Source organism: Manis pentadactyla, chromosome 9 (genome assembly GCF_030020395.1).
Source record: "Manis pentadactyla isolate mManPen7 chromosome 9, mManPen7.hap1, whole genome shotgun sequence".
NCBI classification, from domain to species: domain Eukaryota; kingdom Metazoa; phylum Chordata; class Mammalia; order Pholidota; family Manidae; genus Manis; species Manis pentadactyla.
In genome coordinates this window covers 12871295-12894568 of record NC_080027.1, presented here as the reverse complement: position 1 = coordinate 12894568, position 23274 = coordinate 12871295, and the positions used below count along the sequence as shown (strand labels likewise).

The window sequence follows — 23274 nt, the reverse complement described above, 5'->3', positions numbered from 1 at the left end:
CAGCCTCCTCAGCCATCCCCTTGGTGAGATCTTGGGTTCCAATCCCCTTGGTATCTTCTCCTCCTGAGCATCCTGTTACCATCATCCTCTCTCACCTCATGCGCAGCCAGGCACTCAGACACTGACAGATCCTTGGTTAGGGACCAAGTAAAACAACCCAGTCTCCTGACAACTCTTCCCCCCTCCTTTTAGACGCTTTTCCTTGAGAGTTAACAATTGAGCCGAGTGGTTGAACACACTGTTGGGGGTGCGGGAACAAAAAGAACCGTGAAGGAACGGTGCCCGCAGCTGTTGGCCTCTTCCCTCTTGGTTTTCCCGCTGCCCTGCTGTCGGTGCCCTATTCCCTTTCCTCAGCGTCGTGACTGGGGTCCCGCAACCGTTGCCCTTTTAAGAGAGGCCCCGCCCACGCGGAGGGGGTGGGGCACGGGCGGAGTCGGAGGAGTCGGGGAAGGAACAAAGCGCGGCCTGCGGGCGGCGGCTGGGCTCGGCCGGCGGGGCCGGGGGTGCTGGGCCTGAGCCGGGGGCCCGAGCTGAGCCTTGGAGGGAAGGAGTTAGCATCGCCGTCCGCGCCGGGCCGGCCATGAATGGGCTGCCCTCGGCCGACGTGGCGGGTGGCGCGGGCTGCGCCCTGGCCGGGCTCCCTCCGCTGCCGCGCGGCCTCAGCGGTCTCCTCAACGCTAGCGGGGGCTCGTGGCGGGAGCTGGAGCGTGTCTACAGCCAGCGCAGCCGCATCCACGATGAGCTGAGCCGCGCCGCCCGCGTCCCGGACGGGCCCCGCTGCGCCTCCGGCGCCGCCAACGCGGGACCCACCGGCGGTACCCCCGGCGCGCGTCGCCCTGTCAACCTCGACTCGGCACTAGCAGCGCTGCGCAAGGAGATGGTGAGAAGCTGGGTCCCGGGCCAGCTGGGGTGGGCGGGGTGGAGCCGGGGTGGGGGCTGCCTCAGAACACGAGAGGCCCCGGACGGAGCGCGAAGGTACGGGACCAGGAACTGGGGGCCTGGTTCTCAGAGAACTTGAAGCCCGTTGTGTAGAGGGGATATGGGAACAATAATTATAGTTACTGTTCATGGCAATAGTTCCTGCTACATGAAAGTTATCCCTATTTTATAGATGAGGGTCAGTGATTTGCCTAAAGGTTCAAGGGTGGAGTCTGGTACCTCCAAATACTTGTGTTTAGAAGGTGCCGGGAGGTTGGCTAGGGCTGAGGGCAGCCGGGACCCCAACCCCAGCCCACCCTCAGTCCTTTGCAGGTGGGCTTGCGACAGCTGGATATGTCCCTGCTCTGCCAGCTGTGGGGCCTGTATGAGTCTATCCAGGACTACAAGCACCTGTGCCAAGACTTGAGCCTGTGCCAGGACCTGTCATCCTCCCTGCACTCAGACAGCTCCTACCCACCTGATGCTGGCTTATCTGATGACGAAGAGCCTCCTGATGCCAGCCTGCCCCCGGACCCACAGCCTCTCACTGTGCCCCAGACGCACAATGCCCGTGACCAGTGGCTGCAGGATGCCTTCCACATCAGCCTCTGAAGAGCTGGCAGGAGGCAAGGGGCATGCACCCATGCAAAACACTTAGAAAACTCACCCCTCAGCAAATACTCAGACTACAGTGCCTGCTTTTCCCCCTACCACCTCACCTCACAGGAGGGCAAAGCTTGGGCCCCTCAGAGGCAAAACTGCCAGTCTCCCTCCTCTCTGGGGTTAGCTGGCACTGGGGTGGGTTACCTGGGCTATAGCCTCTGCCCATGGAACTGGACCTCCACTTCTCCCACATGTGTGCACCCCTGCTTTAGTGCCAGACCGAAGGCTGGCAGTGGGACCCAAAGCATCTTGCAGTCCTTTTGGCATCTCTGGGATTGGGACGAGTATCTGGCTCCCACCTCTTTTCAACCTTTTGCTGCTGTTGGCAGCTGCTCAGGAGCATCCCATCTCTGATCCCTGGGTTCTACTGCCCTAGACGAGGACCCCAGGTGCCATTTCTGCACCCACCCGTGGCCAGGAGGGCCAAGGCTCTTTGCTGGGTATTTAAGTTTAGGGGCCAGCCCTCTGGGCACTTAGGTAAATAAATTCTTTCTCAGCGTTCTTGTGCTCAGACTACCTGGCTCCGGCGCGGGGAGGCCGTTCCGGGAGGTGAGGCCCCGCACTCCGCCGGCAGGCGGCGCCCGAACCCTCGTGAAGGAGGCTTGGCGGTGGTTGCGTTGCGGAGCCTTCCAGGCTGGCCGGTCCAGGTCCGGCGGTTGTATGACTGCGGGCGAGTCACTTCCCCTCTCTGGCTGGAGGCCTGGAAACCCAGCCCTCCTCCCCACTCGCTTTGGGCTTTCCTGGCCGGCCGGGAAGGAAGGAGAAGGAGCCGCCCATCTTGAAGAGAGAAACTTTCCACCCGGAGTGGAGGCGGAGTTGGGGCACAGGAAATGGGTGGGCCCGAGACGGCGGGCCTGAGGGGGCCCCTTTGCGGAAGGGGGAAGGCGCCTCTAAAAGGGCTGGCGAGCGAATGTGTGCCCTAGGGGTGGGAAGAAACAGCTGCAGAGGCCGAGGGGGTGAAGTGGCGGTGCCCTGCCCTCAGACGCCACACAAGCCCTGGAGGGAGGATGGGGCAAGGCCCGGGGCTTCGGGCTTGGGACTGGATCTGCGGTGAGGGTGATCGGGGCCCAGACACCCGCATTCCGCACTTAGTCTCATTCCGACGGCCTGGCTACTTTAGGGTTGTATGTGAAAGGCTTTCTCTTACAGAAAAAACTGAGGACCACACCGCTGGGACTGGGGGCCAAACCCGGGTGTCAGGTCCACCGGAAGAAGCCTGCACATTTGGGGATGGTGGGTGCTCAGACCTCCACGTACACAGAGCACCCCCACTTCTTGGGACGAGGAGAGGAGAGGACCTCGAAGCCGCACACCTAGGTTTAGTCACACTCACCCCACGCCCTGCTGCCCTGTCGCCTGCCTCCCGGAGACACTCAGGTGGCTCTCCTGGCAGATGGGCCGTCCTGTTCAAACCGAGTATTTATCCGGCACCAGGCCGCAGTCCATTCACCAACCTTGCAGAGCGCTGACAGGGAGGGAACAGGCCGATGTGCTGCCCAGGACAGTTCTCCAAGTCTGGGCCTAACACCTGCAGCGGCTCATTACCATGCAGGGCGGGCTGGCGGTCAGCGATAAGGGCTCTAATCTGGGTGTGAACTCTAATCTAGGTGTGAACCGAGCAGTTAACGCCCCAAGGCAGGCTTCCCTGGGGAAGGACAGTGAACAGACACACACGCTTTCCTTTCCATGATAACGGATTCCATTTAATGAGACCTGGCAAAATCAGCCAAGCTCCGTACTGAACACTTCCCAAGGTATCCTCCTCTGGCTGACTCTGTAAAAGGCGGAACTGTAATTAGCCCTATTTAACAGAGGTAGAAACTGAGGCTGAGGGTATTAGTGCTTTGCCCAGGGTTACACACTCCGAAGTCAGCTACTTGTGGGATGTTGGGGCAGTCCTCCCATTTGACATCCGAGGTATCAGGTTCTGAGACTGACGAATGCGTGCTGCCCACGGGCAGGGTCACCAGGTTGGTCCCTGACTCTGCTCTCCCTGCTCTGGTTAAGACAGGAGTCGGCTGGGGTGTTGAGGGGAGTTGGCTCTAGCCCAGAGTTCAGGGGTGGCCCTGAGCAAGTCTCTTCCCCCTTCTGCGTCTCTTTCCCCAGCCTGTGAAATGGGGCCACCAGCACGTACCTCCAGGGCTGCCGGCAGGAACGGACGCTGCCCCATATTACTGCTTAGCCTTGCCCCCGGCCTGTGCACCGCCCACGCGGCCGCGTGGCCACACCACCCCGGCGCGCACGGAGCGGACGCTGAGGTCCCCTTCGCACCCCGCCTGCCACCGCCACCCCACCCCCACCCCCACTACGGTCGCCGCGCGGCTCTAGGCCCCGGAAGCCGGGCCGCCCCGCCCCCGCCCCGCGCCGGAGCGCCGCCCGCCTTCCGACGGGGGTGCGGCTCCAGGAAACCGCGCGCTAGCCGCTCAGAGCTGCAGCAACCCGTCGCTCCCCAGACGACCCCGCCGGCCCAGCCGGACGACGCAGCAGGCCCCAGCGGAGGAAGAGCGGCCCCGGGTCCGAACCTGGGACCCTCCACGCGGACGGGGCGGACAGGGCGGACGGTGTGGATAGGAGCCCGGGAAGCCATGGGGACCCGGGCCGGGCCAGCGGTGGCGGGCCAGCGGGAGCCCCGGGTTTGAGGAGCGGGCTTTGGGGGCCATGACCTCGGTGTGGAAGCGCCTGCAGCGTGTGGGCAAGCGGGCAGCCAAGTTCCAGTTTGTGGCCTGTTACCATGAGCTGGTGGTGGAGTGTACCAAGAAATGGTGAGTGGGAGACACACCCGAGGGACTCCCCAGACTGCTGGGGCGACATCTCGCCTTTAAAGCGTGAGAGAACCCTGCCCCCATTCCAGTGGCTCCCAGGGCCCCTGCCCCAGATTGGGCTGGGTGTCCCAGCACAGACTCAAAAGTGTCCTGGAGTTGGGGAGTAGAGGCAGCTTTTGGGGAGCGGAGGTCAGGACTTCCAGGCCTGAGAGTCTGTGCCCACGCTTATCCCAGCTGCATTCTGGGCTGGGGGAGGTCAGGCCTCATGTTTTGGGCTAGAGGGATGGTTCAGGGTGGCATTGGAAAGGGGAGCACATTTTGAGGTCTCCAGGTGCTGGGCCTGGGGCAGAAACCTCCATGGACTTAGTCCAGTTCAGAAAAAAGATGTTTCCCCTTCCTCCCATGCACACTTATTGAGCCAGAGGAACTGCCCCCCAACTTCAGCCAGAGTGGGTGCTGGGAGGCTGGATATGGCTCTACAATGCCCTTAAAAGGGGAAACTGAGCACTGGGAGGGATGAGCAGGGAGGCGGGCAGTGGCTTAAAGGAGCCTGAGGGCCTTAGTCAAAGAGGAGAGGGCCTGGGGAGAGCGATGTGGCAGGTCATGGGGAGATATGTGAGGGGGAGCAGGACCTGTCCAATGCTGCTGAAGGGCCCAGGGGCATCTTGTGCACATGCCCCCCCCCCCCCCGCAGCTGCCCAGGCTCCTGCGTCACACCCTAAATATACGTGCTCGCTGGTGTCAGCTTCCCTTGGCTGGATTAGGGCACAGCTGTGGGGGCCTCCCCTCTGTCAGGCGGGACTAAATTTAGGTTCCGGAGAGGAAGGGCTCTTGGGGCAGGAAGGGACCTTGGGGTCCAAGGGGAGAGGAGTGAGCAGGAGACTGGGGTCCTCTGGGCAGCTGCCGTATCCCTGGGCTTGACTGGACCAGCCAGAGGGCTGTTCACTCCACTTGGTGTGGCCCAGAGAGGACAGGGGCTGGCCAGGGTAACACAGCACAGGGCTGGGATTTGCACTCTGACCTCTGACTTCTGCCTTCTGCCCCAGCATCCTGGGTGAGGCCAGAGGGACACTGGGCCTAGTTCCAGAGAGCAGGCCGAGAGTGCGGGCAGTGTCAACACATCTGAGTCACAGGAGGTGGGCAGGGCCTCCTTGTCTTCTTAGCTGGGAGCCCAGGCTAGGCAGCTGTCCCTGTCCAGGTCGCAGCTCCCCAGGAGGGTGCGCCCAACCTGAGTCAGGCTGCCTAGCCAGGCCCCACCCTCCCAGGCACCCCTTGTCCTCTTCCCCTTTCTGGGAAGGTCCCATGGCTGCCCTTGTTCAGCCGTTGCCTGCAGTTTGGGCTCGAGGAGAAGAGCTTGGCTCCAGGTGGGAGGGCTCTCGGCTCAACGGTGTGACTTTGCCTGGTTGCCACCCTCCCTGGGCCTCAGCATCCTCGCAGGTCACCAGAGTGGCAGTAAGCTGGGAGGACCCCGAGCGTCCTGGCATGGAGCTGGGTGCAAACAAAGAGGGCCCTTGTGCTGCCTTTGGCCCAGTCCCCTCGACCACCCTTACCCTCTTGGGCAGCATTTGGACTCTCTAACCCGAAGGGGCCCTCCCCCTCCCAGACCCAGGCACGGGTCAGCTCTGGGTCTGCGTCTGGGCCTGTGCAGGGGACTCTTCCAGCCTTGTCTGTCTCCTCACGTGTCTTGGGGTCTCCTCTGAGTCTGCCCTGGCATATGCTGTGCAGCTTAGATGTCACCTGGAAGCCTTCCTTGATGCCCCTGCTGGGAGTCAGGGGACCTGCAAAGCTTAGGGTCCAAGGTTCTGGGTTTCAGAGGTGGGGAGCATGGCTGACTCTTGGGGCCCTTGGGCCCAGCAAACAGCTGGGCACAGAAGGCCTTGGGAGGGTGACGAGCTGCCCCTCTGCCCCTCAGACCACCCCCCATCCTCTGTCCTTCATGCCAACCCTGTGCCTTCCCCAACCTCAGACCCTTGCACCTGCCATTCCCTCTACCTGGAGCTCCTCCCTCTCCAGACACAGTCCATCCCTTCCCGGGTCTTGCCGCTGCTCAGACACCCAACATCAAGGAGATCCCAGTGGCTCTCTCCCCTCCCTGAAACCAGCTTAATTTATTTTCCTCCTCGATTGGCACTCTTCCCCCACCTCGTTGTCTCCAGCTCCTGAAGGGTCTTGCTTCTTTGCTCTGCTCTGCCTCTAAAGCAGGCTGGGTTTAGCATGTGCACCCCACAGGTATTTGTGAGTAAATGGAGTCTGTGTTTTACTCTAAGTCTGCTCTCCCTGTGGTTCCGAGTCTGCAGCGCCTCGCTGTGTTTCTGTGTCTGTGTGTACTTCCCTGTCTGTGTGTCTGTTTCTTGCTGTCTTTCTTCATAGTCCCTGCCAACCCACATTGGGCCTTTGCCCTTGTGCCCCGGGCCCCACCCTGCCTCAGCAGCCCCACCCAGCTCCCTGGGGCTCCAGATAAGGGGCTGTCCAGGCCCTCTCCTGGGGGAGGCAGATGTGTGCAGAAGGAAGACCCTAGAGGAGATAGAGAGGCTGGGCAGTGGGCCTGACTGAATAGCCCCCTTTCCCCACCCCCAGGCAACCAGATAAGTTGGTGGTGGTGTGGACCCGGCGCAACCGACGCATCTGCTCCAAGGTGGGGAAGATGTCAACTGGGGGTCCAGGTTGGGGGTGGGGCCAGTGGTGGGGGGAAGCAGGCCAGGGCTGATCGGGGCATGGAATCAGGTTCGCATTCAGATTAGAATCTGTAGAAGGGAGAGAAAGATGGGGTCAAGCTTGGAGATAAGGGCAAGGGGTGTTAGGGAGAGTTAAGTTAGGGGAAGGACTCAGACTGCTCATCCTAGGCCCACAGCTGGCAGCCAGGCATCCAGAACCCGTACCGAGGCACTGTGGTGTGGATGGTGCCTGAGAATGTAGACATCTCCGTGACCCTATACAGGGTAAGTCTCTAACCCTCCCACATAGATGGGAATGAGAGGGCGATTACAACCCCAGGCATTCACAGGGGTCCCCTGGTGGGTTATCCATCCAAATAGGAAAGAACAGAAGGGTGAGAGCAAGAATCATGCAAGGGGCCTACTCAGCATGAGTGGCCCAGGAGGTCTCCTTGGAGGAGGTAGCCTTTCTCCATCACATGGAGTATGAGAGATAGCTGGGGTCTGGGGAAGCTGGGGAGCATCCCAGACAGGAGAGCCCAGCATTTGTGAAGGCCCCCTCCAAACACCTCCCAGCACGGGCTCCTCTCCCTGCCCTGCCCCCTCCCAGCAGCCCCTATACTCTCAAGTGCCCCCTTTTCCCAGGACCCCCACGTGGACCAGTATGAGGCCAAAGAGTGGACATTTATCATTGAGAATGTGAGTGGCTGGGGCGGGCTGGGACCTGGGGACCTGGGGACTGTGGAGCAGCACTGATGCCCTGTCCCCGGCCCAAAGGAGTCCAAGGGGCAGCGGAAGGTGCTGGCCTCAGGCGAGGTGGACCTGGCCCGCCATGCGGGGCCCTTGCCTGCCCAAGTTCCACTGCGGCTGAAGCTGAAGCCCAAGTCAGTGAAGGTGGTACATGCTGAGCTGAGCCTCACTCTCTCGGGGGTGCTACTGCGGGAGGGCCGTGCCACGTGAGTGCCCAGCCACCCTCCTTGGCCCTAGTCTGCAGCCTCTGACCCCAGCATTCACCCCTGACCTCTGACCCCCAGGGACGATGACATGCAGAGTCTTGCAAGCCTCATGAGCGTGAAGCCCAGTGACGTGGGCAACCTGGATGACTTTGCTGAAAGCGATGAGGAGGAGGCCAATGGTCCAGGGGCCCCTGAGGCCCGGGCTCACATCCCCCAGCCAGGTGGGCTCACAGCCTGCTGTGGATTGAGTTCACCAAGGTCTAGGGAGGGTGGGGATGACCCAGGCCACAAGCCACTGGCTGTGCTGGGGAAGGGCCAGCTGGTGCATGCCCTGTGGCGTGTGCTCACTGTGGCCCAGGCGGTCTCAACCTACCCAGCGGCCCTGATTGTCCAAATCCAGTCCTTAGCCGAGTCCTACAGGGTGGGTTCCCAGTGCCTCCCTGTGTCCCGGTCCTTTCCACCCCTGAATGGGTGCCTGCCCAGGTCTGTACTGCCCTCGGGCAGCTGGGCCAGAAACGCAGAGGGGGGCTACAGCCCATTCTCGCCACCTCCTGCTCTGTCACCAGTGTCCTCACCCCCTCTTTTGCTTGTTAAGGCTGTTTCTGTCCGTCCTTGTGGGTCTCTCTCTGTGCATCGTGGGCCTGTCTATTCTCGCGGGATGGGGCAGTGCCCTGAGGCTGGGGTGCTTCCCGGGCAAGCCCAGCACTCTAGCTTGAGGGAGGGGGTCTGACCAGCAGGGCCCTGCCCCGGGCTGACCTTGTCCCCGACCCCCACAGATCCCTCTCGGGAGCTGAAGACACTTTGTGAGGAGGAGGAGGAGGGCCGAGTCCCGTCTCGGGAGGCAGGTGAGGCCCAGGCTGGGGCTGGGGAACTGGACCTCTAGTCACAGGGCCCCGGCCTCAGTGCTTCTCACCTCCTTCCTCCCCAGCTGCCAGCCCTTCTAGTCCTGAGGATACCAGTCCGACCCCTGTGAGTGCCCCTGTGCCCCCAGCCAGGGCCTCCCGGGGCCAGGGGTCAGAACAAGCTGCTGTAGCAGGGGGCCAGGTGGGGCCCAAGGTCCCCAGGCCCCCGGGAAGCCCACCGGAGATGAGGTGAGCTTCAGAAGCAGCCCCGCCTCCACCCGCTGCCCACTGTTAGGAAGCTGCGCGCCCCTCCCAAGCTGCCTTCCCAGGGCCCTCGCAATCCGAAGGGGGTGGTGCTGGGAGTGGAGGGCTAAACGAACCACCCGACACCCCCTCCTGCTCTCTCCTCAGGTCTTCAGGACAGTCAGGCCAGGATGTGGCCCCCACCTCAGCCCCTTGGCTCCAGAAAGGCTCTGAAGCCCTCTGGCCCCCAGTCTCCCAAAGGGGGGACGAGGCCTCCAAAGCCCCAGGGGCTCCTCCAGCAGGAATGGGCTCTGCTGGGGAGACTCAGACCTGGACAAGCCTGCAGGAAGGGACAGAGGCTCAGGGAGCTGGGCTGGACCCAGGCATTGAGGACGGAGGCTCCAAAGACTCTTTGGGAGGGCAGAAACCCAAGGTTGAGGAGGTGGACACTGGGGACAGGCCAGAGGCTAGCAGGGTGGGCAGTGAGCATGGGTCAGGAGTTACAGAGGTGAACACTAAGAGCTTGGAGGTCAGAACTGGGGAGGCTGAAGAGAGTTCTGAAGTTAGTCAAGTGGATGCTGAGCAGAGGTCAAAGGTGAGACACGTGGACACTGAGGGACCAGAGGCTATAGGGGTGATGTCTGAAGCAAGATTCAAGAGCACTCTTGAGGCTCCTCCAAGGTGCTCCCAGGGGAGGACAGGGCTGGGGAGCAGGGACGAGGCTCCCACAATCCAGAGCCCACCCCCAGCAGAGCCTACAGGGCACTCCAGGCATCTCAGTGACCTCAAGAGGGCCAGGGCTCCTGCAGGCCAGGAGAAAGAGCGTGCAATGGTGAGGGGTGGAGTCCCTGGTGTTGGGAGGACACACCCGGAGCAGGGTCCCTCTGTTGGAGCAGCAGCTGCAGGGCCCCAGATGAGCAAGTGCCAGGAGGCCCCACCAGCAGCTGACCAGGTGGTGATGTCTAGGGATCTGGGGGTCTGGGAGGCAGAAGCTGGGGATTTGAGGGTCCTGGGAACAGAGACTTGGGTGGTAGAATCAGAGGTATCGGGGACCCAGGAGACAGAAGTGGGGGGATCAGGGTTCTTGGAGAGAGAGACTGGGACAGCAGAAACAGAGATATTGAGAGCCCAGGAGACAGAGGCTGCTGGGATGGCAGAGTCTGAAGAACTGGGGACCCAGAAAACAGAGATGAGGGCTTCAGGGGCCCCACAGACAGAGAGTGGAATGGCAGAGTGTGAGGTACTAGGAACCCAGGAAACAGGGCCTGGGGGTTCAGGAGTTCTGGGGACAACGACTAGGGTGGCAGAGACTGAGATATTGGGGACCCAGGAGATATCTGGGAGTTCAGGGATACTGAGGATAGAAGCTGGAATAGCAGAATCTGAAATATTAGGGGCCCAGGAGACAGAGGTGGGAGGTTCCAGAGTGCCAGAGATAGAAGCTGGGAAGGCAAAGGCTGAGATATTAGGGACTCAGGAGATAGAGGGAAAAGTTTTAGGGGTCCCAGGGATAGTAGCTGAGACAGCAGAAGCTGAAATATTGGGGACCCAGGAGATAGCAGCTGGAGATTCAGGGGTCTCAGGACCAGAGGTTGGAATGGCAGAGGCTGAGGAAATGGGGACTCCACAGATGGAGACTATAGTTTTAGAGGCTGAGAAGGCAAAGGCTGAGACTTCAGAGATCCAGGAGGCAGAGGCTAGGCTCTGGGGAGCCCTCAAATATGAGACTTCAAGGGCTCCAGTCACTGAGCAGGTAGTGTTAGGGTCCCAGGGGGCAGAGGCAGACACCACAGTTTTGCAGGTCCAAGAGGTGGAGGCTAGGGTTTTGGGAGTGTCAGAGGCCAGGTCTGAGATTTGGGGGGCTCAGGAAGCAAATATGGAGGTTTTAGGGCCTCCAGAGAACCAATCTGGTGTCTTTGAGGCCCAGGAAGCAGAGGCTGGGGTCTCAGGAACCGAGAAGGGAAAAGAAGCCGAGGGAAACCTCCCAGAGGCCAGCCTGGCTGAGGCTCAGGTGGCCAGTGGGGCAGAGGCTGGGGTGCTCAGGCCCTCCGGGGCCTCATCCCCAGAGGAGCCTGAAGAGGACGGGAGGCTGCTAGGCAGCCAGGTAGGGATGGGGGCCGCCGAGGGCCCAGTCTGATGCTTCCCACTAACCTGGGGCTGAGCTAACGGCGGCTCTGCATGGACCCACCTGGTTGACTGGGGTTGGGTGGGATGGGCTCAGCATCAAGGAGCCCCCTCACCCCCTCCTCTCTCAGGGTGCTCTGTCGCCAACCCTGTCGTCTCTGGGCTGCATGGAGCGGGACACCCCAAGCTAATTTTCTGGGCTGACCTTGAGGTGTGGCTGCTTGTGACCTCTGATCTTGCCTGGGGTCCACTGATCTTCTAGGTGACCTCGGTAGATAACCCTGAACTGGAAACCCTTTGCCTGGCCCTGAGGCTCTGGCCAGTGGTCTCTAGTGGGGCTAGAGCTGTGGCTGTTTTGTGTCCAAGAGGCAGAGGGTACAGGTCCCATGTTCACATTCCTTAAGCCCATCCCTGTGTCCCCAGGCACCACCTGCCCTGGTCAGCTCCAGCCAGTCCCTGCTGGAGTGGTGCCAGGAAGTCACTGCTGGCTACCGTGGTGTCCGTGTCACCAATTTCACTACATCCTGGCGCAACGGCTTGGCCTTCTGTGCCATCCTGCACAGATTCTACCCAGACAAGATGTGAGCTGGCAGAGGGGGTGGGAATGAATGGGGGAGACTGCTGGGAGGGCAGTGGGAATCCAGCCTCTGACCAGCCAAGCGCTCTCTCCGCAGCGACTACGGGTCCCTCAACCCACTCAACATCAAACAGAACAACAAGCAGGTGAGATGGGGAGGGAGCAATGTCCTGAGGGAAAGAGCGGGGTTGGTCTGTCCTGGGGGAGGAATCTATGAGTTGCAGGGCCCCAGCTGTGGCTTTTGGAAGTTCTGCCGCTTTTTACCTTTTTGGTCCATAGTTTAGCTTTGTTTTTCTTAAGCATATTTCCAGTAGTTTTTCCAAAACCACCCTTTGGTGTGCAGTTGCTGGGTAACACGAGGGCGGATTCTGTTGCTAGGTTTCTCCCAATAGGAGTGTGAAGGCATTGGTGGGCAAACGCTGGTGTGCCAGCCCCGGGACCCTTGAGCGGTCCGGGGTGGGCTGCGGCGTCGCTGGGTAACGCCTGCGCCGCTGACCCCCAGTGCACCCATTTCTAGGCCTTTGATGGCTTCGCGGCCCTGGGCGTGTCGCGGCTGCTGGAGCCGGCTGACATGGTGCTACTGTCGGTGCCCGACAAGCTCATCGTCATGACGTACCTGTGCCAGATCCGCGCCTTCTGCACCGGGCAGGAGTTGCAGCTGGTGCAGCTGGAGGGCGGCGGTGGCGCCGGAACGTACCGCGTGGCCAACGCCCAGCCGAGCCCAGCCGAGGACCTAGACGCCGGAGGCTTGGCGCAGCGGCTTCGTGAGCACCGGGCCGAGGCTCCCGAGGAGCCCAAGGAGGCCGAGAACAGCCCGGACAGGGCGGCCCCCGAGGCGACCTCCAAGGACCGCGCGGCCGAGGCTGCCCAGGAGGCGCGCCCCTCTGAGGTCCCCGCCGAAGGTCCCGGAGCCCGGGCGTACGTGCCCCCGGCGGAGGGGCTAGCGAACGGGGCCGGGGCGCTGGGCGTCGGGGGCGGCGTGAGGCTGCGGCGGCCGTCAGTCAACGGGGAGGCCGGGCCGGTGCCCCCGCCCCGCGCGCACGGCTCCTTCTCCCACGTGCGCGATGCCGACCTGCTGAAGAAGAGGCGCTCACGGCTGCGAAACAGCAACTCCTTCTCGGTGGATGACCCGGACTCAGGAGCCCCGGGAGCTGTGGCCACGGTGAGTGTCCCCCCCGCGGCATGGGATGCGGGTCCCCAGGGACCCCAGGGGCACAGCTGGCGCAGGGGTGGTGGCCTCAGGCAGCAGGACTCAGCTGGATGTGGGAGGCGCTTTCTGACGGGAGGGGCTGTGGTGCCTCCGAAGAGTCCCCCGTGGAGGTAGTGAGCCCCTGGTCAGGGCACACATGTCAGCAGAGGCTGCCAGGCTCAGGGCGGCTACCGGAGCAGGGTCTTGATCTTTGGTGTCACCCTTGGGATATACCTAGTGGTTTTTAACCCAGTTAATGAATCATGGCCTGTAGTAGGAGGTTTCCAGAAGGCTTCATGAGTGCAGTGCCCTTTCTGGACTGTAAAGTGGGTCTGTAGGGGTATTTCTTTCCTGGCAAGTGGCCGGGAGTCACTAGTAGACACCGTTGCTCTGTAAGACAGGGTGAGGTGAACCAGGGCCAGGATTCTGTGGCTTGGATCTTTAACTCCAGGTGCTGGAGACCAGTTTCCTCTCTTCTCTGAAAATGGGAGATTGGAGATGGGATGCTTGCTGGGTGCCCATGGCCTCCCATCCCCTGCAGATTTCGGGTCAGAGTCTCCCAGGATGTCACAGGATCATTGCACTGAAGGGGAAGTGATCCCAAAGCGGTCAGGGACTTACTCAAGGACTCAGAGCCACTAAAGAGGTTCCCAGCCGGGGGCCATGGGCTTTCCAGTTATGGTTCCACCTGTTGCACTGCCCTGACTGTGAGAGCAGGGGCAGCTCTGTTAGGCCACTCCAAACCTTTGGCTGCCCAGGGATGACCCCTGAGTTCTAAAGAAAGGAGGTCTCTAAAGAAAGGAGAGAATAAACTGGGAAAGGCTTTCTGGCAGAAGCAGCCATTTGAACTAGGCAGGTAAGATGGGCAGGGTTTCCCAGGTGAAAAATAGGAAGGGATGGTTCTCAAGTGAAACTGTGATAGCAGGAAAGCTTAGGTCTCATTTAGGGAGCTGCCAGTCATCTCCTGTAAGGTCCCCTGACAATGATGAGGCCAGCCTGAAAAGCAGGAGTCTTATGTGGAGCAACAGGGATGCAGCATTGTGAGTGGGACACAGGGAGGGCACCCACAGGAGATGTGACAAGCAGGGGGCTGAGGGACACAGCCACTCCTAACCTGTCTGTTGGCCTCCAACCAGTCTCATTAATGTGTGTCGGTGGCTCTTTAAATCTAAAAGGGGAGGCTCCATCCTACACCCTTTTCTGCCCAAGTCTCAGCATCTGGTCCTTCTAAGCCAGGCCTCCTCCAGCCCTTGTCCCTGTCCCACAGGAGATATCTGACCTGTGGGGCTGGAGGGGACTCCTCCTCCTCATGCCCCCGTGCCCCATCAGTGCAGTGGGAGGCTGCAGGTCTGGCCCTACCCTTGGGAGCTTCCAAAATCCCGGATGGGATGAAGTCAGGGACCTTGAAGCTGGGGTAGGGCCGAAGCATGCCACAAGGAAGGCCAGGTGCCTCTGGAGTGGCCCAGGAAGGCTTCCTGGAGGAGGGGCCACACATGAGGGTGTAGAAAGGGGAATTTGGCTCAGACAAGAGGAAGCATTGAAATTCCCATCAGGCCTGACATGAGTAAGCTCCCTTGCTGCTGAGGTTGGGGTTTCTACACTTTCCTTTCTCTGCCCACCCTGTGGGTTGAGTCCCACTGTGTGCCTGGCCTGCCCCTCTGACCCCTCGTCAACTCCTCACCACTCCTCACAATGCCCCTTCCAGGGACGAATGATTACCCACCCCACTTTGCAGGTGGGACTGTTGAGGCTCAGGGAGATGAAGAAAGTGGGTAACACTAGGGAACCTGAAATGGGGCCCTCTACTGGGCCCAGCTCTATTAACTGGCTGTGTGACCCTGGCAAACCCCTTAACCTTCCTGTGCTCGTTCCCTGAGGAGAAACAACACAGGAAAGTCCTTCACAAAGTGGCCTCAAGGCACCATTTATGGGGCTGTCAGAAAAGCAGAACAGTGTTTTTCCCCCAGATGCCTTTCTGGAGCCCTGTAACCCCCAGATTATACAGGCCTGGGATTTCTCCCTATTTTACACACAGTGACAAAGAGGCCCAGTGGGTGGCCCAGAGGCAAACAAAACTGGTTGCCCTCTCAGGAACAAGCTTTTGAATCAGGCAGCCCTGGGCCTCAGGCCAGGCCCTGGGTGGGCCTCATCTTGTACCTTGTTTCTTCATCTATAGAGCAGGGATGGCTATCGTTCCTGCCTCACAGGGCTGTTGGGAGAGCGGAGTGAGTCAACGCACACAGTGTGTGACACACAAATGTTTAGTCAGTATCCCTTATTGTTGAATGTACCCTTAGTGCATTCTCTGGGCCGCATCCTGTCTGCAGGGTCTACTACTGGTGGGAGACGTAGGTAACCAACAGCCATGATGGGGAGGGTGCAGAGTGGGAGCTGTAATGGGGGAGGCTCAGGAGGCCACGGTGGGAGCATATGCCCAGGCTTCAGGAGGTGTGAAGGTCAATGTGAATGGTGTGCTCATATCCTTTCGAGTTCTCAGACCAATTCCAATGTTTTTGTGTGTGTGGGGGGGGTGGTTCTTCCCACACGCATAACACCAAGCAATTCTCGAACACCAGCAGGATGTCAGAGAACTCAACTAATTTCTGATGCTACCTGCTGGGAGACAGCACCAGATTCCCCAGGTTAAGGGCTCTGTCCTATAAGACTGCCCTCCACCCCTGACTCCAGAGGTCAGTTGCAAGCCCCAGGCTTACCTGTGCTTCTGACCTACTGGCTACAAATTGGAGGTTCCCACGACCTCCCCCTTATGTCTGATTAATTTGCTAGAGCAGCTCACAGAACTCAGGAAAACACTGACGTATACAGTTTAATAAAAGATACCATAAAGGATACAAGTTAACAGCCGGATGAAGAGATGCAAATGCATAGGGCAAGGTCCCAAATAAAGGAACTTCTGTCCTCGTGGAGCTTGGGGACTGGCTCAGTGGCATGTGGAGGTGTCCTGGTTCCCCAAGTGTAGAAGCTCTCTGACAGAAAAGCAGGATCCCAGAGAACAGACAGCGATAAGCTAAGCTCTTTTCAGTGGTTTTGTGAGGGCTTCATTGCACAGTCATGATTAACTAAATTACTGGCCATTGGCTGATTCAGCCTCCAGCCCCTGCTCTTGGGTGGGGGTTCAAAAGTCTCTCATTAACAGATAAGACATCATTTGACCTTTAAGACTGAAGCGTTTTCAGGAACTGTGGATGAAGATGAAATATATCTGGTCATATGAATGACCAAATATTTATTTCTTATGACTCATTATGTTACAGTCAGGGAGGGAGGCAGAAAGTTCTGTGGGAGCCTGAAGCGGCTTCTGGAGGAGGTGGGAGCTGAGCTGGGTCATGAAGGTTGTTGATGGCCTTGAGCCCAAGATAGAGGCCGACTCCAGGCTGAGGAAGCTATTTGGGGAAGCGAAAGTCTTTCACTGGTGTCTGGGTGGGGTTTCGGGTGGTAGGAGTTGAGTCTGTAGCTGCCAACAGGCCTCAGCAATGAGGCTGGGAGCTAAGGAGGGTGTGGAGAGACTGACACCATCAGTGAAGGTTTTAGGAAGACCCCTGAGTTGTGGCTTGAGGGTAGAGTCAGCAGGCAGGGCAGAGGTGGCTAGTGAGAAGGCCACCACTTAGCCAGGTCAGGGATGATGGCACTAGGCAGAGATGTCTGGGGCTGCCTCTCAAAGAGAGGTGTATGGACAGTGCAGTGGTTGAACCCATTCTTCCCACCCTGTGAACTAACAAGGTGGCCAGAGCAGAAGCCATCAAGGGGGCAGACTATCAGTTGAGCTTAAAGTTGGGGGTGCCCAGGGCTGACAGTACCAGAAGTAGCCAAGGGGCGGCTGGGGGCAGATCCTTCCAGGCTAAAATTGGTAGGTCCAGTCAACCTGTCCTGTCCTGAGTATTAGGTGAAGAGCACAGTTGTCTCCAGGCATGAGAATCAATAAGGAGGGAGGGCGCCTCCTTTTGGTCAGAAGACAGAAGTGCTGGCTCTGGATGGCTCAGCATCACCACGGGGGGGCCCAGGCCATAATGGAGATGCCAGCACCAGGCGACGGGAGTCAGAGGTGGCCTGAAGGAGCTCCACTGAGGAGGGGGCAAGAGGGGGAAGGAGAGGCCCCAGCCTTTCACCCCAACTCTTAGAAATGCCCTGTGTGGCCAGGGTTATCTGCCCAGCCCCAGGACCAAGGACTGAGGCTCAGAGAGGGAGAGGGGGACTGGCCTAGGAGCACAGGGCCAGGGAGGGTGAAGGCTACGGCCTTTGCTTGAGGAGACATTTTCCCTAGAGGGAGCCGCGGATGGATTTCCCTGTGTGCAGGATGGGGGAAGCAGCCTGGGAGGGCAGGGCCTGGGATTGAGGGCCCCTATTTCCCTGTGTGTGCAGGAAGAGACCCTGTGGGAACCCTTCCAAGCCCTCACTGGCCCCTCCCTCCACAGGAAGGCCTGAGCCCTGAGCCCAGCCCTGCCTCTGGCCCATCTGTAGCTGCAACCCCGCAGCAGCCCCCTGGTGAGTAGTTTTGAAGGGGTGGTGACCCAGCTCAGCTCAGGCTGCTGACAGTTCCTGACATGGGGACCCCTTGGGGGCAGGTACCAGCTGGGGGTGCCTTAGCCTGGTCTCTGTCTGCAGGTGAAAGTCCCCCATTGGAAGAGCCACCCCCAACCCCAGGGGAGGAGTCTGGGCTGGTAAGGACAGCTGAGGTGGGAGGAGCTGTTGGTGACACTTCCTAGGCAGGGCCTGGGCTGAGCCCACCTTGTTCCCTGCCCTGACTTTCTACCCCAGCAACGGTTCCAGGACACAAGTCAGTACGTGTGTGCAGAGCTGCAGGCCCTGGAACAGGAGCAGAGGCAGATAGACGGACGGGCAGCCGAGGTAGAGACGCAGCTCAGGAGCCTGATGGAATCAGGTGGGTGGGCGTCTGGAGTCTACTCCCCAGCACATGCCACCAGATCTGCCCTTCCTGACCTTGGGAGGAGTTGGGAGGAGGCAAGGCTGGGGTCACTGGCCCCATTTACCGCTGGGCACACTGAGGCCCTGAGCAGGAAGCAGATTGCTCAAAGGGAGCAAGGCCCCTCTCCCAACCCCCAGCCATCCTGCTCCTGCCACCAGGGTGGGTGACAGGCCTGGTAATTGTCCTGGCCCGGCTCAGGTGCCAACAGGCTGCAGGAGGAGATGCTGATCCAGGAGTGGTTTACACTGGTCAACAAGAAGAATGCTCTCATCCGGAGGCAGGACCAGCTGCAGCTGCTGTGAGTGGCGGCCCCTCACATGCAGGCCCGGTCCCCAGGCTGCCCGGGGCCTGCAGGACACAGGGGATCTTGGCTTCTTTGCTTAGAGATAAAATGTGTACCTCTTAAATTGGTACTATTTTTAATGAATAAGAAAACTGATGCCCAAAGGACACTGAGACACAGGCAGGGCAAGGCTGAGTGTCCCAGTTTGACCCTGGTCCTTTACAGTAAGGAACAGTGAGGTCTAGAGAAATCTGAGCTGGTTTCAGATGTGACCTTGGGCCATCTCTGCCTTTATGGTCCTGCACGATGAAGGCGGTTTTGCCTCCCTTTTGCATTTTGGATCATTTTTCAGAATAATTTTAGCTTCATTCTTGCTGTTTATTATGAGTAATTTTCATCCAAATAATCCTGCAAAGTTGTTTCTTATTTAAAGAAAGAAAAGGACAGCGGGAGTTGGAGGAGACAATATAAACATCCAGCAGCTAGAGAGCAGTTGGAAGCAAGATGATCTGGGCTAGGGACTGGGGTGTAATTCTGCCCCCCCACCCCAGCCCGCCACACCAAGCGGGGTGGGAGCCAGGGAGCGGGCAGAGCTCTGGTGCTTCTGCCCGCTGTTCCCCTTCCCCTTACCTGCCCTCCTCCCCACCCCTCCCGCCAGCATCGAGGAGCAGGACTTGGAGCGGAGGTTTGAGCTGCTGAGCCGGGAGCTACGGGCCATGCTGTCTGTCGAAGGTGGGAGATGGGGCCCAAGGGGCTGCGGCCACGCCAGGGCCCGGCGCCTCCTGACCCTCAGCCTCCTCCGCCCTCAGACTGGCTGAAAACGGCCGCGCAGCAGCACCGAGAGCAGCTCCTGCTGGAGGAGCTGGTGTCGCTGGTGAACCAGCGCGACAAGCTGCTCCGGGACCTGGACCACAGGGAGCGGACGTAAGCGGGGCCGGGGCCGCGCTGGAGTGGGGAGGTCGGGGTCGGGAGCAGGGCTCGTCTGGCCCAGCACGGGGCTGACTCCGGCCGTTCGCCCTCAGCGCCCTGGAGGAGGACGAGCGTCTGGAGCGCGGCCTGGAGCTGCGGCGCCGCAAGCTGAGCCGGCAGCTGGGCCGGCGCGAACGCTGCGCGCTGAGCTGAGTCGCCGCCCTGCGGGCCCGCTCGGGCCTCCGCTGCGCTGGATCGCCGCCCCCACCTTTGCTCGGGAGGACCGGCCGCCTGGCCGCCGCATTCCGGGCCCGGCGTCGCCCCTTTGCGGGGAGGAGTGGAGCGGCCCGTCTCCCGGCGGACGGGAGAGGCAGGACGGCCGCGCCGGCCGGGCCGTATTTATTCGTCCGTGTGAGTGTGTGTTCGCGGAGGCTGGGGGTCCCGGGAGGCCGCGCAGAACTCCCCGACGGCGGGGCCGGGTGGCCAGCCCCGCAGAAGAGGGATAGCCTGGGAACTACCGCGCCCCGCCCTCCTTCTCTTCCGGTTCCTCGCCAGCAATAAAGTTTGACAAGGCGACACCCGCGCCGCCTTTCTCAGGACCTCTGGGGCGCCCAATAGACGGAAGGGGGCAGGGCTTGGGCCGATAAGCGGTCTGCGACGCAGTGCGGCTGCGCCCGCTCTGAGGCTCTCGGATGCAGGGAGGCTGGACCTCGGCGTTGGAAGGAGGGTAGGGTCCAAGGATGCTGAGGGTTTGGGTTGTTGATAGCTGTCAGTCAGTCCCATTTCGAAAGAGATGAAAACACAGTCGGGGGTGCTGCCCATTTAATTTTTTTAACATAATTCCCTGAGGTCCTCCCACCCATTTCTCCTCTCCCTTCTCCAGAGGCTTCCTCTCCAGGTTTCTCCAACTGAAAGCTCAATTCCCGTCATCTGACGCCTGTCAGCAAGCTGGGGCCTGTCCTGAGGGTGTGGTTGGGGCTGACAGGGTGCTCAGAGCCAGTTCATCCTGGCCTGTGATGCCAACTTGGTCCTCAGAGGTCAAAGGTTCACTGGACCCAAAGAACTTCACCATGGCGCGGACCTGTTGCAGCTCCGAGAAGGTCTCCACAGTCAGCAGCATGGCCAGAAGCCCCAGGAGCAAGTAACCTGGGGAAGAGAGGTTGCTAGGGCAGCTCTTAGGGACCTGATGATGCTCTCTGCCCACCTACCAGCCTGGTGACCCACCCTGGCACCCGGGGCCATTCACAATTCTAACACTGAAGTCAGAGTTCTTCCAACTACACTCCCCCCACCATGCCCTAGGGCAGGGCAGGGTCCCACCACCTGTGAGGCTCAGCCTCCCCAGTGGTTTATGGGAGTCATAGTCTAGCCTCCTGTTCCCTCCTCTCCTCACCCTCTCACTCCTTGGTGGCTGGACTCACCGAGAAGTGCGAGCTGGCCAAGGTGGTAAAGCACTGGATGCAGGCCACGGCCGCGACTGGGCAGCAGGTCCCCCAGGCTGATGGTACTGAGTGAGCTGAAGCAGAAGTAGATGGCCTCCAGCAGGCTGCAGTCGCCCTGGAGACCCCACAGCACCAGGGCTGGCAGCAGTATGAAGGTAGTAGCCACTAACAAGCCCAATCCAGCTGCCTTTAGCAGCGCAGCCCTGGCTGGCACCAGCTGCCAGCGGATAGCTACCCAGGTGCCCGGGAGGCTGAGCAGAGGCAGCAGGCAGTGGCGTAGCGCAGCCACAAGTGCTAGGGAGGCTGGCAGCCCCAGGGCCGCATAGACCACACAGAAGGCCTTTCCACCTGCTGACAGTGGGGCCATGTGGCCATAACCTGGAGAGGAGAGAGACAGTGGCAATGAGCACTCGAGTGGGATGCCTGCTGTGATCCCTGCTCCCCCCAACTATCACCTCCCACAGAAGGCTGCCCTCTGGTGGCTGAGACTGCTAGCTTGTTCCTTATTCATTGGGGGTTTGGGGCAAGTCTCTTAACCTCTCCAGGCCACTCCTCTTTTCCTGAAATTGAAAGGATTAAAAATCCCTCAAGCTTCTTGTAGCCCAAACGTTCTGAGAATTGCTATCCTGCTCCAGAGGGAGCTTAGCTTTCTGAGAGGTTCCTCATCTCTGTGCTTGACCAGTATTTCCTAATCCATCGGGCAGAATGTCACCCTCTTTCATTCCTCAAAGGTATATCAAGTCATCCTGTGTGTCAGGTCTTGTGCTGGAATCTGAGTCAGCCCAGGCCCTGCCGTCTGGTGGGGGACACAGGCAGGGAAATTAGTCAAGACACTTGATATGAAGGGCTGGAGGCAGCATGAAGGAGCATTCCAGGCTGGGAGATGGGAGAGCGTGGGTGTTGGGAAAACAAGCTCAGCTGGTCCAGACGCTGGAAATTCAAATGCCTAGAGGAGCCAGATGTGGGATAAGAGAGAGTTGTGGGGCCCAGGGTGGCCTGGGGTTGGGGTGGGGAAGTATGCTCTGTTCCAAAGGGCAGGCCCTGTTCTAGTCCAGCCAGTATGTTGCCCTGCAGGGATTCTGGTTCAGCGTAAATAGGTTTCCTGATTTTCCAAAAGAAGTTAGAAACACAGACTTTAATTTAAAAATATTTAGACACTTTACAGGACAAAGCCTCCTCCCCCCAGGGCTGTGGGGCCCATTGCTTTATTTATCTGGGCCTTTGCACACTCTGTTGCTCATCTCTGCCCTCTTGCCCTGGCTAACATCTCATCAGGACTTCCTCTCCCAGGAACCTTCCTTTACATTCACTCCTGAATCAGTGGCCCTAATCTGTACTCCCCAGGTTCACTCCATTTCTCTCCATCCAGGAATCCATCCCACAGTACGTTCTGCACCTTGCCTCAAGCCCATGGGGTCTGGGCTACTCTCTGGGTCTCAAAGGGAGCCTGGGGGTTGGACTGGGGAGGCCACGCCTCTCCTGGCAGCTGAAGTTGAAGCACCAGTTGGGGTGTGTTGGTGTGGGGAGTCCCAGCTGTGATGTCAGCCTAATAGGGCCTTGGCTTTGTCTGGTAATTTGGGGCTGGGGGAAGGGCTGCACCTCCAAGGACCCCAGGAGCCCCCTCCTGCCCGACCGCTTGGCGGCCTTACCCGTGGTGGTGAGGATGCTGGCAGTGAAGAGCAGGGCCGAGGGCAGATCCCAGTTCCTGGTCTCTGAGCCATGACCCAGGCTGGAGACCCCGTGGGCCTGGGCTGCCAGGGCAGTGCCCAGCAGCTCCTCCAGTGCCCCAGATGGCAGACAGGCCCCATACTCCGCCTGGAAAGTGGCCAGCTCGGCCCTGAGCCTGGCCTGGAGCTGGAGCGCTGGAGGCCCCTCCAGGGCCTGGAGCACTGCAGCCCCAAATGCCAGGGCCAGCAGGTGGGCCACAACCAGCAGCCCATATCGGGCCCAGGGCCTTGGGGCGCCCATGGTGTGCCGCCAGGAGTCCCAGGTGCTGTGGGAGCTGACAACCCCACCACAGGCACCTGGGAGGGGCTGGCAGGGTGGGGCTGGGAGAACGGGCTCTGTGGGTAGCCAAAGAGGGAGGAAAGCCGGGGCACAGCTAGTGAGCGTGAGTGGGAGGGAGAAGAGGCAGCTCAGCTGGGAGGCGAGCTGGGTGGCCCTGCCCGGTTGCTGGGGGCAAGGCCCGGTTCTGGCAGCTGGGGCAGTGGGGGTGGGGTGGAGGAAGGCCCCAAGTCTGGCTCAAAATTGCACTTGGTGGTCTGTCCAGAGATGCGTTCCCTCAGTCCCACACACTCCCTTCATCTGCTCAGCAAGTGTGAGATCCTGAGGACACTAGGGAAGAGGGTAGACACAGGCCCTCCCCTCCTGGTCTTCACCCAAGAGACCTGTCAGCAGAGAACCGACCAGTTCACATCATGGTTGTGAGTTCCCTGGAGAAAATGCCCTGGCTGATGGGAGAGGGAGGACCAGGGATCCCACTGGGAAGGCTCCCTTAGGAGTGACACTTCAGTTCAGGAGGGGGCCAGTCGAGGTGGGAAAGAGCTGGGGGTGTAAGAGGAACTGGGGTTGGCGGGGGGGTGGGAAGGACAGAGGGTGTTGAGGACAAGCCTGGCCCAGGGAGACCTATGGAGGGGCCACTGTAGGCATCAAGGTTGGAAGGGCGGTGGCCTGGAGTGGGAAGGGAACGGTGGGATTTGGGATGGGTCAGGTGTGGGCAGGGGTGGTGAGGTAAAGAGAGGAGCCAGATGCCCACAGAGCCCTGGAC

At 60.1% G+C, this 23274-nt stretch overlaps 4 protein-coding genes across 8 annotated transcripts; 3 read left to right on the top strand and 1 right to left on the bottom strand.

The window, feature by feature from the left end:
- The first annotated feature begins 451 nt into the window (after nucleotides 1-451).
- On the top strand, nucleotides 452-2082 carry FAM89B (family with sequence similarity 89 member B). The gene is made up of 2 exons (XM_036929067.2): nucleotides 452-880; nucleotides 1252-2082. The coding sequence occupies exons 1-2, from the start codon at nucleotides 581-583 to the stop codon at nucleotides 1528-1530; spliced, it is 579 nt and encodes a 192-aa protein (XP_036784962.1). The 5' UTR covers nucleotides 452-580; the 3' UTR covers nucleotides 1531-2082.
- Nucleotides 2083-2416: 334 nt separating this feature from the next.
- LOC118933986 (collagen alpha-1(I) chain-like) lies at nucleotides 2417-4220 on the top strand. The gene is made up of 2 exons (XM_036929039.2): nucleotides 2417-2814; nucleotides 3688-4220. The coding sequence occupies exons 1-2, from the start codon at nucleotides 2589-2591 to the stop codon at nucleotides 4218-4220; spliced, it is 759 nt and encodes a 252-aa protein (XP_036784934.1). The 5' UTR covers nucleotides 2417-2588.
- Nucleotides 3999-19641, top strand: EHBP1L1 (EH domain binding protein 1 like 1). 5 transcript variants are annotated; one of them, XM_036929016.2, is made up of 19 exons: nucleotides 4000-4343; nucleotides 6921-6978; nucleotides 7187-7282; nucleotides 7643-7696; nucleotides 7775-7953; nucleotides 8032-8174; nucleotides 8730-8798; nucleotides 8882-9044; nucleotides 9207-11142; nucleotides 11586-11743; nucleotides 11837-11885; nucleotides 12257-12901; nucleotides 17362-17431; nucleotides 17552-17607; nucleotides 17705-17828; nucleotides 18072-18171; nucleotides 18815-18888; nucleotides 18966-19080; nucleotides 19179-19469. In XM_036929016.2, the coding sequence occupies exons 1-19, from the start codon at nucleotides 4240-4242 to the stop codon at nucleotides 19276-19278; spliced, it is 4293 nt and encodes a 1430-aa protein (XP_036784911.2). In that variant the 5' UTR covers nucleotides 4000-4239; the 3' UTR covers nucleotides 19279-19469. The 5 variants fall into 5 exon arrangements, with proteins under 5 accessions (XP_036784892.2, XP_036784911.2, XP_036784919.2 ...); XM_036929006.2 differs by lacking the exon at nucleotides 4000-4343 and adding an exon at nucleotides 5947-6158; XM_036928997.2 differs by lacking the exon at nucleotides 18815-18888 and having other exon boundaries at nucleotides 3999-4343; nucleotides 19179-19641.
- A 229-nt stretch (nucleotides 19642-19870) lies between these two features.
- KCNK7 (potassium two pore domain channel subfamily K member 7) lies at nucleotides 19871-22609 on the bottom strand. The gene is made up of 3 exons (XM_036929142.2): nucleotides 22157-22609; nucleotides 20487-20885; nucleotides 19871-20211 (listed from the first exon to the last, which is right to left on the bottom strand). Exons 1-3 carry the CDS (start codon nucleotides 22473-22475, stop codon nucleotides 20006-20008), a joined length of 924 nt encoding a protein of 307 aa, XP_036785037.2. The 5' UTR covers nucleotides 22476-22609; the 3' UTR covers nucleotides 19871-20005.
- Between the last annotated feature and the right edge of the window lie 665 nt (nucleotides 22610-23274).